The sequence below is a fragment of the Neolamprologus multifasciatus genome, chromosome 14 (genome assembly GCF_963576455.1).
Source record: "Neolamprologus multifasciatus chromosome 14, fNeoMul1.2, whole genome shotgun sequence".
NCBI classification, from domain to species: domain Eukaryota; kingdom Metazoa; phylum Chordata; class Actinopteri; order Cichliformes; family Cichlidae; genus Neolamprologus; species Neolamprologus multifasciatus.
In genome coordinates, this window is record NC_140452.1 from 40,852,139 (window position 1) to 40,869,455 (window position 17,317).

Consider the following 17,317-nt stretch of genomic DNA (forward strand, 5'->3'; position numbering starts at 1 on the left):
CACAAAATAGGTGGCAATGCCAGTCTCTGGCCATCAAAAACATTACAGCAATTGTTGTGAAACTGTTTGCAGGAAAGAGGGAAAAAGTCTTAATCATACTTAAGCATGTGGACCAGAGTACTCGGGGATGGATCCCAGGAAAATATTTGCTGAGATCACTGATCAAGTGCAAGTCAGTATACTTATTTTACAACTAGATTTCTTTTTGAAACCAGAGAACTCACCATTTGCTGGCCACTGGAAAGAATATAAGCTTAAGGCATTCAACATTAGCTTAACCTTCCAGACTGAGAAGCTACTTACATCTTTTATATATAATCTATTGGTCTAATCAGTACATCCATTGTTTTCCCAATGACATGTCTAAAGCACTACACAGCTTCGTAAGTCAAAACCCACTGGGGCTGCTTTCTGCACGCTCTGCTGTCAGTGTTGACACCAAGCCCCTGGAAAGATGGTGATTATATGTGCTTGAGTTCATTAGCAATATGCACAGGCCAGCTGGTGACCTCCAGTTAAAGTCCTGCACTTTTCAGACCTTGTGTGTTAAAAAGGTGTTGATTACCTAAGGGGTTAAAAAGAATAACCCTAGCAAAGAACAAGGAATTCTTTATAACCAGTATTTCACCTTTGCTTTAATAAAGCCTGACTTTTTTTTGTCTCTATAGTTAACCCAGCAGCACCATGATCCCAGGTGTTCTTTAGGAACACTCTTTTGAAATGACTTGGATATCTTAGGTCATGTTTGTGAATAAAGACTTGCATGAGCTATGTTTACCCCCTGATGTCAGCAGGCAGCAGTTAGTTTCCACTGTTAAAACTCCATAGTCCAGAGTGCTGTAATACTGTAAAGTGTACTAAGTGTACTATTATGTCTTCTCTTTTCATTGTTCTCAATGGCAGTTAGTTTTAAAGAGCCTGCGCACGTATAGCCCACGTTGGTTATTTTAAGTAATTTGGCAGATAAGACCTCTCCTCAAGGCCGTGTGGGTACACACACACACACACACACACACACACACACACACACACACATTCCCAGTACTGCAGCACCCACTATCAACCTGAGCTGCAGGGTCTTGGTGATATGAAACTGTTAATATATTAAGTTATTGTTTAAAAAAAGTGCTAAAAAGTGTTAACCATACCCGGTGAGCCCTAAAACACATTCACTTCTCAGTAACACACATGGGAGTTACATACAGCTGACTGGACATTACAGGGTTTAGACATTGCCTGGTTTAGAATGGGCCTTTGGGGCCTCTACAGTAAAGGCTGTGCTAACTTACTTGGCAGAAATGTTCTCATTACTAGAATGCAATAAAAATGCACTCTGGTATTAGTTCTGTCACCCTACTGTCAGGCTCAGCCAGCAAACCAGCTGATAGTTGAGAAGATATCCTTCTGCTTTTCGTATATGCAAATCTATGAACATGATGAGCAGAAGAACTAAATGAATAAAGAATGTCACATTCTGGAGCATATCTGATGCCATAAAGATGACGGATTTATTCTATCTGAAAGCCACTTTCAAACAGACTTCTCACAAATTCTCCCTAATTCCCACTTTTCCTCCTTCCATCCATGGAAGCAGTTATTGAGACTAATCCAAAGGAAAAGTGGATCAGTCATACTTTGGGATCTATGCAGTGGAAACCTGAGTCATTAATCTTGATGCTGAGAAGACCTGTCTGCTCTTTGAGAGACTGCTGGGTTTAGAAAGAGCTGTCAGATAACCATCAAACTACTTTTGTACAGTACAATAAGAGAGTTAAAAGAATAAGGAGCATTGTAACTGTGTCCTAGTGCAGCGGTCCTCAACCGGTCCCCAACTTGGACCCCAACTCGGACCGGTACCGGTCCGTGAGTCGTTTGGTACCGGGCCGCGAGAGTTGAGGCTCGGGTGTGAAATGTATGGTTTTCAGGGTTTTTGTCAGTTTTTAGCGTTATTTTGTTATCGTTTTTATTGTTAACTCTGTTTTCCTGGGTCTTTTCACATGTGTTATGAATAAATCTTCTTTTTTTCGGTACCGGTACTAGTTTTATCTTGTTGTATTTATCCGCGGCACCTTAAAGGCCGGTCCATGAAAATATTGTCGGGCATAAACCGGTCCGTGGCGCAAAAAAGGTTGGAGACCGCTGTCCTAGTGGAGAGCTGTAACAGTAAAAACCACAGAAGAGTGTAAGGTGTGCAAGAATACTGTAAACCCAGACCTCAAGTGCACTGAAATTAATGTGAACAACAGTGCCCCCAACTGGTAGGAAACAGTGCTACTAGTAGCACTAGAGCATTGTGGGTCTTTACCATGTGCAGACTAATAAAAGGAAAGCTCTGTGATGATGACTGCAGCTTTTGTAGTACTCAGCCTTCCATAGCTCCTGCCAAAGATCCTGCCAAGGATCCTCTGTGAAGGAATGCTTCTCCAGTTAAAGCACAACAAGAACATGGGACTTGTTCTTACCGTAGAGTCCCTCGTTGGGGAATGGGACAGCTGGTTACCACTTGGCTCCCATGCTGAAGAGCTGAATGCTTTGCTCCTGCTGAAGGCCTCCTGGGTGGAGCTCCGTGACAGGGTCTCCTGAGTAGTGCTTCGGGACAGGCCTGAGTAGCCGGGTCGGGAGCTACTGCCGTACGAGTCAGCCACATCACTGGTCCGACTGCGGTAGCTCCGCAGGGCACTGGTGGATGAAGAAGGGGTTGAGGAGGAAGCATCATTGAGGCTCAGAGAGGCCAGGTCCCTGCTCAGGTCACTCTGGGATACAGATTTTCGTCGACTGAGCGAGATGCTGGAGGCCACCGGAGAAGAGGAGAGGTAGCTGGACTGGGCTGGAGATGAAGCGTAGGAGCTGTAGCCAGTGTAGGCTGACCCCCCACTTAGCCCTGACCCTCCATAGCTCTTGAGTGGGGTTCTGCTGAGGCTCTCACTCCGGCGGTTGCTGCTGCTGCCAAGGATGTCAGTGCGAGGGATGGTTCGACCTCGGTCACGCTCAGGGTCCGAGGAGGTGCTGTAGTTGCGGCTGCGGACGGCGGCGCTGCTCAGATAGCTAGAGGATAAGTAACCTGAGGAGGAGGATGAAGAGGAGGAGGAGGTGTGGGACTTGTAGGAGGACAGCCTGTCCCGCTCGCTGTAGGAGCTAAGGCCTGGGGTTAGGGAGGAGCTGTAGGAGCTGTAGTGGCTGGTGTAAGAGGGGCCAGTGTAGCGCTTTGCGGTCGAGGAGACACGGGACATACTGCTGCTGCTGCTGGTTTCTCAGCCAGGGAGAGGGATAGCCTCTGGAAGACAGCATCGACTGCACACACAGCAAAGACACAAGAGCCCTGTATTAGTTCATCAGCAACAATCCAATCAATACCACAGCAACAACGTAAGCAGTGGGCAGGCCATCATTTACCCTCGCTCCATTGAGCGTTAATTGTGTTTTAAAGAGACAAAATGATTCAAGGCTGTGCATGACTGAGTTTAAATGGCAGAATATGAAAACAAACACTGATTCATTCACTCATCCTGACTCACTGTCCTGCCATTTAGAGAATGACATCAGTATTTTGTCATGTCTAAACAAATTTACCACAAATCCCATTTCCTTTGCATTGCTGCAGTCCATTTCCTGAGCATGCGCTAGTGTTTTTTCCACACTTACTGGATTCCAGTTGGCACACTAAGAATCATCAGGACCACCTCAGACTGAACGTTTCTTATTTCACTATCGGCAAAGGACAAAGTTTAGTTTCTGAGTGCTACATAATGCAATAGTAAAAGAATTAAACTCAAATGTATGGGCATTAACTCAACTCTGTTAGCCCTCAAAAATAATGGAGCAATTTCTAAAGGTCCTAATGGTATCATAAAAGCATACTGTGGCAGAGTAGTACATGACTCCACATGCAACACTGTCTTCCATATTTAAATGGACACATCTTAAACTCCACACATACTAGATATTATATGTGTTTTTGATTAAGTGTGTGTAGGTGTGTAGGCTGTTGCTCCAGACAGATGGAAAATTGCTGCAATATAGCAGCTGTGCTCAGTGTGTTTACATCAAGCTTATACTCACACTCTCAGGCTGTTGGATCAAATGATACCTTTCTACACATTCAATTAGCTAACTGCACTGGATGTGCTCTTTAAGCTGGCCACCGTAAGCACAGATGCTTTGCACCTGTAAGCCATTTTGCAACCCAGCTCTTTGACTTATATCGTTTGTCACTGAAGCCCGCTTCATTCTGTTCTGGGTGTTGTTGCTGCTCTCCATAACTGCACATAGAAAAAACAAAACATTTATGATGGTTTTGACTAAAATGTGATCAACATGACTTATTTATATTTATTCCCAGCTCCATATTTTTATCCTTAGACTCTTATAGAGTAGCATCATGGTTATAAGAAAATAATCCTCAGCACTCTTTCCGTTTCCTTTAAGTCAACCTTCTCCTGATTGGCTTGTCTTCCCAAACAGGTCAAATGCATATCGGCTACCTCTGACATCATACAAAGTCAAGAGTAGAACATATCATGCTGTAGAACAAACAGCATGATATGAAATCCAGGGGAAAACCATGGTGATACAATTAACACCAGCAAGCATGCTTGCTGACACACAGTTTAGGATATCAAATGCTAAATCCCTCTCATCAACATGGAACCCTCCTCTTAACTCAGCGCTAAAAAAAAATCATGGAGATTTGAGGAAATATAGAACATAATCTCGCTTGCGTAGACCCAGCAGTGCTCCTCCTGCCTGCCCTGGTCTCCCCTCTCGCCCTCTCTCACAGCTATAACAGGAGAGTCCAGCTTAATTCTGGAAGTAAAGCCATGTGGGCAGGACAGTGTGTTCCTGTGGCTGAGGCAGAGAGAGGCTCTTGTTCACACGCACAGCAGTGTCTAAATAAATAAAAGTATCTGGTGATGCTGATCCATGTTGAGTTCATTTAGGGAGGCTCCTATTTCCTTAATCTGCCTGTCTCCCCTCTTCTCTCCCCCTCCCCGGCACCTACCTCTACTGAGTATAATTTCCTTTCCTTCGGGGTCTCTGTTGATCCCTTTTTGCTGTTCTCTTCCTCTCTCTCTCTCTCTCTCTCTCTCTCTCTCTCTCTCTCTCTCTCTGTCTCTATGAACACAGCTTTATCTATTATTCAGCATATGGATCTGGAGCAGGCAGACAGGCACCATTTGGAGAGAGACCAACTCACGGCACTGGCCAAGACACACAGAGGGAGGCCAGGCGGCTGTGGCCACTCAGTGCAGTTCTGCTAAGCCAGCAGGACTAGCAGCAACGAGAAGCTGGCCTCGCTTTCAGTCAGCCAGCTTTGTAGACGGTCAAGGTTTGTTTCAATCATTTGACAGTGCTGGTATGTGGAGGGTTATTTTGGTTTTGGCAGAGTAACATAGATGGAAACCGCAAAATGTGGATTCTGTGTCTGATATCAGCCAACAGTTTTCAAACAGGATAAAACCTGAATCTGGACTTACTTACCATAATTACCAAGTTGGTGATTATGGTGGGAAGTACAGCTGGAAGTTAAGTGAAGAAAATCATTGGCAAAAGGGCTCATGAGACAAACCATCCAAAAACATGCACCTCTTACTGTATTTCATGTCATTTGCAAACAGCATGTTTTTAATTATTCTTTTATTTATTTTATTCTATGCTGGGGGAATACATTATCTTTGTGCAACTTGTTAAGCTGGACCTTGCTAACATCAGTTATGAAGCACTATAAGTATATTTCTCATGTATTCATCTGGTATTGCAGAAAATGTATAAATGTTTTTATACGTTCTAATCTGCTGCTGAGTCTGTTTTACACGGCTGGAATGGCAACTACTACACCACAGAACATGCACCAGGAATACCTGTTCAATCAACCAAATTAATTTAACTTTAATCTGCTGACAAACGCCTGCTTTATCAGGCTGTGGGACAGTAAGTTTTAAATGTTTATTTCACTGCCCTGTGCACTATCACTAGATTAACTGTCTTCTGCAGCATTCATTTCCTGTCTTGCAGTGGTGTTATCATCTTTATAGAGTTTTATCATCACCTGATAACCTCTGATTGGAATAGGTGACACTCGTAGGGATCATTTTATGAAGAAGAGTCTGATGTATAAAACGCCCCTTTTTGTGTGAGCACATACAGAGCCTGAGACAGAAAGCCATGCTTAACAAAGCTGATAACCACCATCATGTCACCTGTTAACTACTGGAGTAGTTGCCAAGCCATCTGACATAAGGAAAGCCTTAAAGCCATGTTGAAGGTTCTCGATCGTATATCCCTCTAATCACTACTAACAAAATATTTACACTTAACTGAATGAAATGATTTTAACTGATGCCCCCACTAACATGTGTATCTGAGTCCTCTTTCAGATGACATCCTGCTTTATTTTGAAGGATTAGTTGCTCATGTGGCTTTGTGTATTTTTACTTCCCTCCTTTGCTGTTTTCCCAGCCTCATTATTATCTTAACTGAGTTCACCTGTGCCATATTCGCCTTCTCACTAGTGTGACTATTTATTATATTTTGTTTGTGTCTTTAACAGGTAGACGTTATATCTCTTGTTCCCGAGTGTTTCCTGGTTTCTTTTCCTGCTGGCTCTATGCATTTGATGAATTGTTTGGACTTTTGTTAGCTATAGGGTTTCCTGCCACACTAGGCTTTGCAAAAGTGCCAGGTAAAAAGTTCTTATTTTTGTCCAAAATCGCTGACCCTGTACTGCATATTAACATGACTCAAAAGGCCTAGGCCCTGTATGACATGAGTTCAGCGTACCCTGGGTATCTTACCGTTATCTGGATCCAATTACCCTAACATTGGTCATCAGGATAAGTGGTTACATGAAGCAGAGTATCAAGTCTAACCATTGACTTAAATTGTTTTTATGTATTGCAACCTAATCAGTAATATATGAATATTATTTAAAAACTAGTTCAGCCATTTTCAGTAATTTATATGTAGTATTCTGATTCTATTCTCTTTTTAACACTGTTAATCCCCCCCAAAATGTGTCTGTGCTTATGCCAGTTATTTGCATTACAAGCATTTGAGTGGACAATTTGTTGCCTAAAAACAAGCCAAACAAGATTTTCACAGCTCAGACCAGACTTTGATGATAGCAATGCCATTTTTCATGGAAAAATTTTTTTCACACCTCTTATAACCCTTTAAGGGTTTTTTCTCAGTTTGCTATGGCAGACATCCACAAAGCAAAGCAATTTGGAGTAAGGGTTAGGAACTGAAACACATCAGAAAAAAGTCAAAGACTTTTCTAACTTTGTTGTCATAAGAAAAAACAATGACACACACAAATATAGCTCTGATCATCATTCATCTTATTGATGTAGTTACTGTTTTACCAGCCTCAACCTGGTTCTCACTAAAAATGATCCTGGCGACTAATTTCTTAGTCAACTAAACGAGCTGGGGAAAAAAAAGGTGATTAACAGACTAGTCTAAAAGCAAGAAATGCTCGCATATTAAGTTCATTTTTAAGATTGTTAATTGGACAATGTTAAAAGGTGTAGTATGCCTAGTGAAAATAGCGATGATTAGCTGCCTATCAACTAGTCACGCACATTCCTAGTCCTTACATCATGCTACTGTTTGTGCTGGTAAAGTGGCTCCATGGTTTGGTGGTTAGCACATTTGCCTTACATGTGAAAGATCTCCATTTCAATTCTGGGAAGAAACACAAACCCAGTCATAAGATAGCATTTTCCTAATAACAGTACCAAATTATAACCAAATGAATAGAAAGGATATGTCAAGAATATCCCTCTGGCATTAAAGCTGTGTCAAACAAACATGCAAATCCATCCACTGTGACCCCCATGGGAGATAAGGGAGCAACTGAAAGCACCCAGCAATGTTCTTATTCATAATGTGGATGCAAACAGGAAGTTACTTCTCAACCTCCTGGCAGAAAGATCTATGGCGTCAAACTGAAAATCCTATGACTTCAAGGTCACTAAGATTCAAATTTGTCTGAGATTTTTAGTAGATGCACTTATGGCATGAATTTGAAAATCCTAAAGTTGCCTTCTTCTTGAGTTGTCATATTTTCAAATGTACGTGTCCTGGGTAGGGGTAAAAACATATAGGTAATGTAAAAAGTTATTTAGTTCTCATGTAAGCTCCCCCGTGGGCAGTTATCCTGAGGGATTTTCCAGAATTCTTAAAGCACCTTAAAATAAATATTTCACATGTGTTTCTGTGGTTTTACCAATGTTGTGTGGGGCTGTGAAGTTTCCTGTATGATGGCTCCCTTTCTACCTTGAACTGAACCTCTGCGGACCCATCAAATGCACGCACCTCTCTGTAATCCTGCAGCTGTGTCGCAGCCAAAGACAAAGGGCAGCTGAGTGAAACAAGTTTGGGCGAGCCTTGTGGGCGAGCCACTAAAAGTGGAGTGCGAACAACAAGTCGCATCATACATCATGGACACTGTGGATTGATAAGAAAATTACAGATCCCACTTCTGAAGAGATGTCTCCACGGAAACAACAACACAAGCAGAGTCACGAGCAAAAACACACACAAATGCACTCTGGCTACTTCTGCATTTTTGGCCTCCCCTGAGGCTGTGATAACCAGCAGTTACCATAGCTACTGGGCAACAAGCTGCTTTTGTTTGCTTGCTACCAACGCATAAAGGACTTAAAAGTAACAGCAGGGCATATTCCATGACCAATTTACACTAAGTATCAGAGCTCTGCATTCTTTTCCTCCCTTTTAGAGCCACCAAGGAAGTGAAAACCCTCTGATTAACAAGTCTCTGTGCAACTGGAAAGTCAGAACGTGGTGAGATAGAATCTAATATGGGAGGCCAGAGGAAAACAACATTGTACTACCGTGAAAGACTTGGCTGTTCTGGTAGGCTTCTACTAAATCTGTATTAACAAAGCTGTCAACAGAGTAGCACAAGTGACTGCATGAGTGCAGTGCAAGAAAGGATTTCAGCAGGTGACTGCTGGCATCGTGCTGGCAAAGAACTGAAGGAGATGAGGTTTCACTTATGGGGCAGGTTTCAGAAAACCAAGCTCAGAAGCTTCCTTTCACTAGAGGTAATTGAAAGTTGAAAAAAATCAAATCAACTTTAACCCCCACCCCCCACCCCACCCCCCACCCAACTAACAACACTGATAGACAACGCCATAATTCTCCCTGGGGAAACACAGAGTGTCTGTGACCTCTTAGTAAAACATGAGGTTAAAGGACCACTACAGTCAGAAGAAGACCTCAACAAAAAAAGCCTGATCTTTTTTTCTGAACTACTTTATATTTAGTGTCCTGGCTCTGTTCTGGGATCTCCCCGCCTTTCCATGTGTGTACATGGAATGCATGAGGAGGGAGGAGAGCAACAACAGAACTTCCAGCGAAGATCAGAGCACACATCAGCAAGAAGCGACATGACACAGTATGAAAGTAGGAGCTGGGGTGAATCTGGCTTTCACTATTAAAGTTACTTTATTAGTAGCTGTGCTGACCAGAGCTGAACAATAACAAGCTCTGCACTTCCTCTCAGGTCAACAGAACATTGAACATTCAACTCCTCGGTTCTGATGAAGAAGCCACTGCATACATATTTACTGTATACATGTTCATCTTTAAACATCTACAGAAAAATAGGGCCCACATGTGACCGTGTTCAAAAATCTAATGAGTGGTAAAGTCTCCCTTTCTCACTGATCTCTGCTCCTACTGATAGTTATTTTAGAGACCTGCATAAAGCTTTGACCAAAAAAGGCCCTGTCATCACTATTGTTTAATCCACTCGTCCCTAGGGATGGGTATTGTTTAGGTTTTATCCGATACCAGTACCAAACCGGTACTTTTGAAACGGTGCCGGTGCTTAAAGAATGAAGAACACACACTTTGTACAAAAACCTCTCATGTTTAGCTGTTTTTTTGTAAAAGATAACAATGTTCGCATTTTCTGCACTGCAGCTATAGGGCATATATGGTATCGCTCTTGGCAGGAAGCAGTGCTTAAACAATGGGAAAATACAAACTTTGTCCAAAAACCTCTCATGTTTAGCTGTTTTCCACTTTTTCTTTGGTCATTTTAGTTTTTTTGGCCAGGGTGAAGGGAGTATCTGCCATCAAACAAGAAGACAGCCGCATGTAACTACGACTGTGTTTGCTAGTTTACCTTACTTGCATTAATGTAATAACGTGGTTAGCCTACTCAACGTAAATTACACACAAACAACATTAAGCTACTCACGCAGAGAAGAACTGCCATCATCATCCTCATCATTTCTGCTACACTGGCAGGGCTAGGGGCCAGGACTCTCCTCTTCGGGTTTTTGGGGGATGTTGTTAACTCCGGGACCGATAACAGGCACCACACCCGCAGTAGATGTGCTTGGTGTGAGGTCTCGCAGCAAGCTATCAAATACGGTGCATTTCTCAGCTTTTAAAAAAATGCTATGCGTCACCAGGTGTTTCATCAGATTCGAGGAGTTACCTCCTTTGCACAGTATCACCTTAAAGCACTTGTTGCAGGCTGCTGAGTTTGCATCTTTTGCTGTGAAGTTCAGCCAGACTTTTGACCGCTTCGCCTTGGGCATTTTTAATCTGTAGCTCTGCTCTAAAAGAACGTACGTACCTGGGCCCGCCTACTACACTTGCAAAGGTAAAATGATTGGCTACAATCCAAAGTGTGTGACATCTCAGTAAAAAATAAAGCCCCGAAATGTGCGCTGCTTTTCGGTCTGGTTACTACCGTTTATGTCAGAACCGGTGCCATCATGGATACAGGTACCCATCCCTACTGGTCCCTCACACTGTGCCTGTAACATCAGAGTTTCAGGCTCGCTCTCAAGCTACTGAGTATTAGACTTAAAATCTCCAGTTGAAAAGCATGAGGCAAAAACACATGGGCCTTATTTTGAATACTCTCTAACTACATGTCATAATCTTTGACGTGTTTATGTCTCCAAGAACCAGGCTCCCTGTCTTGAGTCTTGATTGGTGAGTTTTGGCAAAAACAAGGTATCAAATATATGTTTTCTGACTTTTCACCTCTAACCACCACAATTTCTCTTTGAGTTCAGATGACTGTTTCACCGTACTTCCCTTAAGATATTTAAAAGATATCACGTTAATAAGAATAAGATGAAAGGATGGATGGGCTGCCATAAAAACATAAAGCCTCTGGAAATGGCTGTTGTTATTATGAAGGCGCACAAAAAACAAAACAAAACAAAAAACAAAAAACAAAGAGAGAAATAGGACTAAAATGTGCTCATGCCGTCATTCTAAAAGAGTCAGTGAGTAAGATCTCCTCCCACACCCACTGTCCTCTCAGGCTGTGCCCCTGGACTGGTGGAGGGAAGAAGCAATCTGAAGCTTCCGCTATCCGTGTTGTTGATGATGCAGGACGCTAAAGGCACCGTGCCTTAGAGTGGTACTGCATGAATGTAACATCAGTATAGACACTCGGGCTGATCTGGAGTGGGAGTGTGTCTGTGTACTGTACTGTAGTAAATGGCAGGCTGAGTCAGTGCATTTCTGAGGAGAAATCTATGTGTAAATTCTATGTGAAACTCACTGCTGGTTCAGGCCCTGTTTCCACAGACAGAAAACATTTTCCCAATTAGGATCCAACTGTATATTGTAGGGTAGACCCTACAATAATACATTCAGAGAAAAAAACCCAACAATCATATGACCCCCTAGGAGCAAGCACTTTGATGACAGTGGGAAGGAAAACTCCCTTTTAACAAGAAGAAACTTCTGGGAGAACCAGGCTCAGTGAGGGGCGGCCAGAAACCAAACCAGATTATTATGACTACTGCCAATCCTACACCTCCCACTTCCACGTTGTCAACAAGACAATGATAACTATAACAGTTAATAACTTGCGAATACATCAGAAGAAGGCATAAAGTACAATGTGTTAACTTATCTAAAAAAAGTTGGGGAAAAAAACAAAACAAAAAAACCCTCTTTCTTTAGATTTACAAACATTTACAAAGAAAAGATTATCTCCCAAAATGATTTTGTTCATTCCTGGCATAAATGTTAATCATCTGCAGTTCATGGAGTAAAGTCTTCAGGATGCCGGACAATCAGGAACAGCAGCTTCCATTGTCCCACTTTGTTTCATTTAGAGCAGCTCACTGCACAGGTTAGCTCGTTGGGCGGAGGTGGCCTCCTTGGGCGGAGGTGGCCTCCTTGAGTGCTCTATATGCTCAGTTGGAAATTCAGCAAAATTAGGCTTTTTTGTCGCTGTCTATCTTCTGAAATTGAGGATCGAAACTTAACCAAACCAAGGAGCTGAAAGACACCAAACTACCCCACAGAACTGATGGTAACTGAATAGATTTTTCATCTGAAAACTCACTGCTAATATCAAGCTGTTCATAACCACAGTTCATTCGCTGCTGTAAATGAACAACCTATTTGACATTTAGAAAGGAAAGAACAGACATACTGACTTTTGTCAGACCACCGTGTACATTTACAAGTAAAATATGTGAACTTAGTAAACTGAAGGCTATTTGGCCCTCACAGCAGTACACTGCAGTGTTGCCATCACCTCAGTATAAACCGACCAGCAGTAGCAGCACAATTTAGCACATGCCAGCAGAAAACATTCAGAAAATAGTCTGAACTTAGAACTGAAGAAGCTTCTCGGATGAGAAGTGAAACGTCTTCAAGCAACTTATAGAAGTCCAGACGCTTTTCTTTGCAAGCTCCTTTGACTACGATGACCTGGATGACTGAGAACCTTCACAGACATTCAGAAAATAATTTGGTTCTCAAAGGGAAAGATGTTAAGAATCAACAAGGGGACTGTGAGTGACTGTCTCTGAGCTGTGCTGGTTGCCATATATACCCTGAAATGTGAGTAGATAAGAACATGCTGATGCCATTGAAGGCCATACTCACAACCCTACCCTACCTCTCTGTGCCTGTAACAACTGGCTGCCAAGCATATTAAAAGAGGCTCAAGTACGCCTCCATTCCAACAGGCCATAGCTGCACCTTCGCCAGCTGTCCCTAACTAGTCGTTAGATACCAGTCACTTTTGTTTTGACCTCAGCCAAATCTTGTGTGTACGGCAGTGCAGTACTGTGTACATGCAGCATTTAAAGCGCTGCACAAAGTAGAAAAGGAAATGAACTGGAGGAATGCACAGTGCTGGCACAAAGATGATACACTGCATAAACCATGAAATTAAAGTAGCAACTAAAAACACTGGGTTCCTAAAAATGCTATGAAAGAAAAAAATTAACATCTACAATTTTGCTTGTTCCCGGGGCCCTCCAACTGGGCCCGTGGAAACTATGAGAGCTCTGAATTTAACATCTCAGTCACCTTTCATTCTCCATCCTTGAACATACATGAAACACCCCAAAACAGGGCACAGCCCCAAAGCCCTGCATTCAAAGGCTGCAACTGAGGAGTCAGAGTTTCACAGTATCTGCTACCGAGCCTATGCAATATGAAAATCTGAAGAAGAGCAGACCAATTAGCATTCATCACTACTACCATCTGTGGATGACTCACATTGCGGCCATACACACAGCAGTGACCTCAAAGAGGACGGGATCTGGGCTACAGTGATTAATGCTCCAGTCTGTGCAGCTGATTGCTGTAATTCTTCATTCATTAAGCAAATTGAAATAATAATAGTGGCCAAATAATAATTGGCCATACAAACACCTATCATGCTCTGACAGCCCGCTGCCTGAGTGACGCTAAGTGACTCACTGGACAAGCTCAAGCGTAACTAGTTAAAGCTCACAGCTCAGAGTTCAAACAGAATAAAGCACCAGCACTGTCAGAGTCTTGGATTACTTTAGATTTGAAAGTATTTTATCCAGTAATTCATGCTGCTGATAAACACTTTATAGACTGGCTTAATTCAAGCAAGAACCAACATACTGCTAAGTCTCCTGTGCTGATCCAGCTCCTTTTGGCGCTGATGTTTCACTGAAACAGAAACTGACACGTAAAAATATGTATGACTGATAATTCAGCCAGACTGATATATAACACTATTCAATTACTAAAGATCTATTATGAACTGGTGTTCTGCAGGGATCAATTCTTGGTCCACTTATTTTTAGCACTGATCTGTTTTATGGCAAAACACTATAAAGTACAAGCAATTAAAAGCTGACAGTTGTGTCTTTTTATGCATAAAGACGTCCTGTTGATTGGCTGTGCCACATAAACAGGTTAGAATACCAGGTTGACGAGGCTTCTGCACTCACAGCCAGAACTGTGCGCCTAAGATGCTCATGTTAGAATATCCCTTCTCAATGGCTTCATACAGAGTCAATAGTATAGACTTTCTAAAACTAAGCTTTTAAAGCAGTCTCAAGCCTGACATTACTTAGACATACACTGACCTTATTATTTTATGACTTTAGGTCATGAACATCTACCAGTGTAATAGTAAATGAATGACAGAGAATAATGAAAATGACAATATGTCCCCTAAAGGCAGATAGAGTGTACATTTCTCCAGGGTTAACTTTTCTTTACTGTTTCGATGTAATTTTAAGTTAAGTTAGCAAGGTCAGTTTTTGCCATTAAGATAACAAAATCAACCAGAAATAAGGTTGCAGATCAACTGCAACATAGGGTTGTTTTTCCATAGACTTTTGTATAACCAGACCAGTGGAGTTGCCCCCTGCTGCCATTAGAGGAAAAAAAAGCACTTTCATATTGGCTTCATTTTTTTTAGATTCAAATCTTTGTCAAAGTCCTTCAAAAGCAAGTCTTGCTACTCAGTGGCTATCTGCATTCAAATTAGGGCCATTCACGTTATACCGGCATAATGTTAGGCAATGATAAGAAAATGAAATATCGCAATAGAATATGGGTAAAACCTTTGTTTTCGTATGCACATGGCGGAAAGACGATGGCGGCGACGGAGAATGAGAAGGGCAAAAACGGATCGTTGAATGAAACAGATGAACCAGAATTGGTTTGAAAAAATGGTGCAACTTCAGTGATGTGGAACTGGTTTGGTTTTTGTCTGTCAGATACCCACCAAAGCACATTTTTATTTATGTTGTTTGTTTGTTTTTGTAGAACATGCAAGTGGGCCATCGTTATTACAGTATTTTTCAGATTTTAAGGTACTCTTAAAGCCTTTCATTTTCTCAAAAATTGACAGTGCACCTTATAATGTGGTGCGCCTTATGAATTCTGGTTGAGTTACTGACCTCGAACTGATTTCATGTGGTCATGGCGCTCAAAAATCTGTTAAAAAATGTTTTAGTACCACTTTGGTAAGCTATGAAGCTGCACCGCTTGATGGATTGTCGGAATATTACGGCTACCGTAGTCAGGAGCCTCGCAGAGTAATACGTACTGTGCTTCAACATAACATTACCGTATTGTGTGTGTATAAGGATCCCAAAATGGCACCTGTTAAGAGACATGCGTATGAAGCGCATTTTAAACTCAAGGCTATCAGTTGTGCAGTAGAACATGGGAATAGAGCAGCTGCGAGAGAATTCAGCATTAATGAATGAATGGTACAGAAGTGGAGGAAGCAAGAAGAATGAGCTGATTAAAGTTTGACTTATCTGACTGTTTCGCTTAATGCGCCTTATAATTCTGCGCACTTTATGGTCCGAAAAATACGTATTTGACTTATTTATTTGGCTCACTGCAGTTTCATGCTGCAAAGCACCTCTTCTAAACTTTTGTGGATATTATACATGATTATGCTCAGGATATGTCAGCCCATTTCCACTGAAAATGCCTTTTGGTTAAATTGTCAGCAGGGAATTTGCCTTTGCACTGTTAAATTTTTATATAGCTGCTTGTTTAAGTGAAGATGAATTGATGGGCGGTGTTTTCACTAATAAAGTTGTGGAGTTGTGAAGTATTTTGTCTCGCATCTGTTATGTCGTCAGTTATATATAATTTTCAAATATATGTTGTGATGAATATTTTTGGCCATATTGCCCTGCCTTAATTCAAATTACCAGAAAACTGCTTAAAGTTTGTTATAAAATCTGGGTTTTAAAAGAATCAGCAACCACCACTTTTGCCTTCACTGAATTCTCCCATAGGATTCAGTGAGTCTCTCACTCTCTAATAATGCCTTCAACACAGTTAATGTTAGTACACTTTAAAAATCATCTGAAAAAACAGTTGTTTTCTATGGCTTTGTCTTGGTTTTATACCATCCTTTGTTCTTCTAAAATCTGAAAAAAAAATCCATACACATGTCTATAAAGTGTTGCCCTATAGAATCATACGAACATGTTACCAGCATTGTATCACATAAAAGCTACACTGTACAGCAGTTTTGTCTAATGTAGTGGAAATGTGTTGAATATTGGAAGGCTGTTCTATTATACTGGCATCAGAACCTTTTAGCTGTCCCATTAATGGCACAGTGTGCATTAGGGGTGGGCGATATAAACGATATACGATAGAAACGATTTCAATTTGGCCAACGATAGAGATTTTGACTATACCGCTCTATAGCGATAGCGCATGTTGATGATGTCATCAAGCTGCGCCTGTTTTGGTCAAAAGCATCGCAGCGGCTACAACCATTATCATCTGCAAATTATGCCGGGCGACAGTCATGGCAAAGAGATGAAGCACTTTTAAAATATGGGGAAATCCAAAAACTGCACTTCCTCCACTTCCGTAACATTGATTCATTAATGTTGAATTCTCTCGCAGCTGTTCTATTCCCATGTTGTTGCAGTATATTAATAACTAACCTCGTATTGTTCTCCTGACTGAAGTTTGCCCCGTGTATAGCATCCTGCTATGCGATTGCATTTGTCCCTAACCACCAGAATCCCTCATGTTAACTTTTAATGAGTGGAAAAAAAGTTGGCGTTCATCCTCCAGCTTCACTGTGCTAATGTTATGCTAACATAGCTGTATCGCTAGCAATCACGTAGCACAACATTATATACTAGGTAGTCCAACTTCAGTAACCCTACAAACACCACTGCTGTTTAGTTTTCTGTCTTCATTTATGTTGGAAGTGATAGCAGAGCTGTACGTTTTAATTAGTTTCAAAAATCTCTCACTCAGAACCTGAAGGGGGACGGAGTTTTGGACCCAGATTACTCCGCAAAGCTCCTTACTACGGCAGCCGTAATGCTCTGACAATCCATCAAGCAGTGGGGCTTACCAAAGTTGTACTAAAGCATTTTTTAACTGATTTCTGCACGCCCAAATCGGTTCGAGGTCAGTAAGCACAACCAGAATTCATAAATAAGGCACACGAGTTTTGAGAAAATTAAAGGATTTTAAGTGTGCCTTATAGTGTGGAAAATACGTTATACAGAAAAAAAGAATATATTGCGAT

The 17,317-nt window shown here is 41.7% G+C and overlaps 1 protein-coding gene across 4 annotated transcripts in view; it reads right to left on the minus strand.

The window, feature by feature from the left end:
• Positions 1–17,317, minus strand: part of usp2a (ubiquitin specific peptidase 2a) — a 46,947-nt gene that overhangs the window by 26,944 nt on the left and 2,686 nt on the right. For all 4 annotated transcript variants that reach the window (XM_085184757.1, XM_085184756.1, XM_085184758.1 and 1 more), the window contains one exon: positions 2,463–3,291. In XM_085184757.1, the coding sequence (XP_085040883.1) occupies positions 2,463–3,230 (768 nt within the window). In that variant the 5' untranslated portion in view covers positions 3,231–3,291. The remainder of the gene's footprint in view (positions 1–2,462; positions 3,292–17,317) is intronic.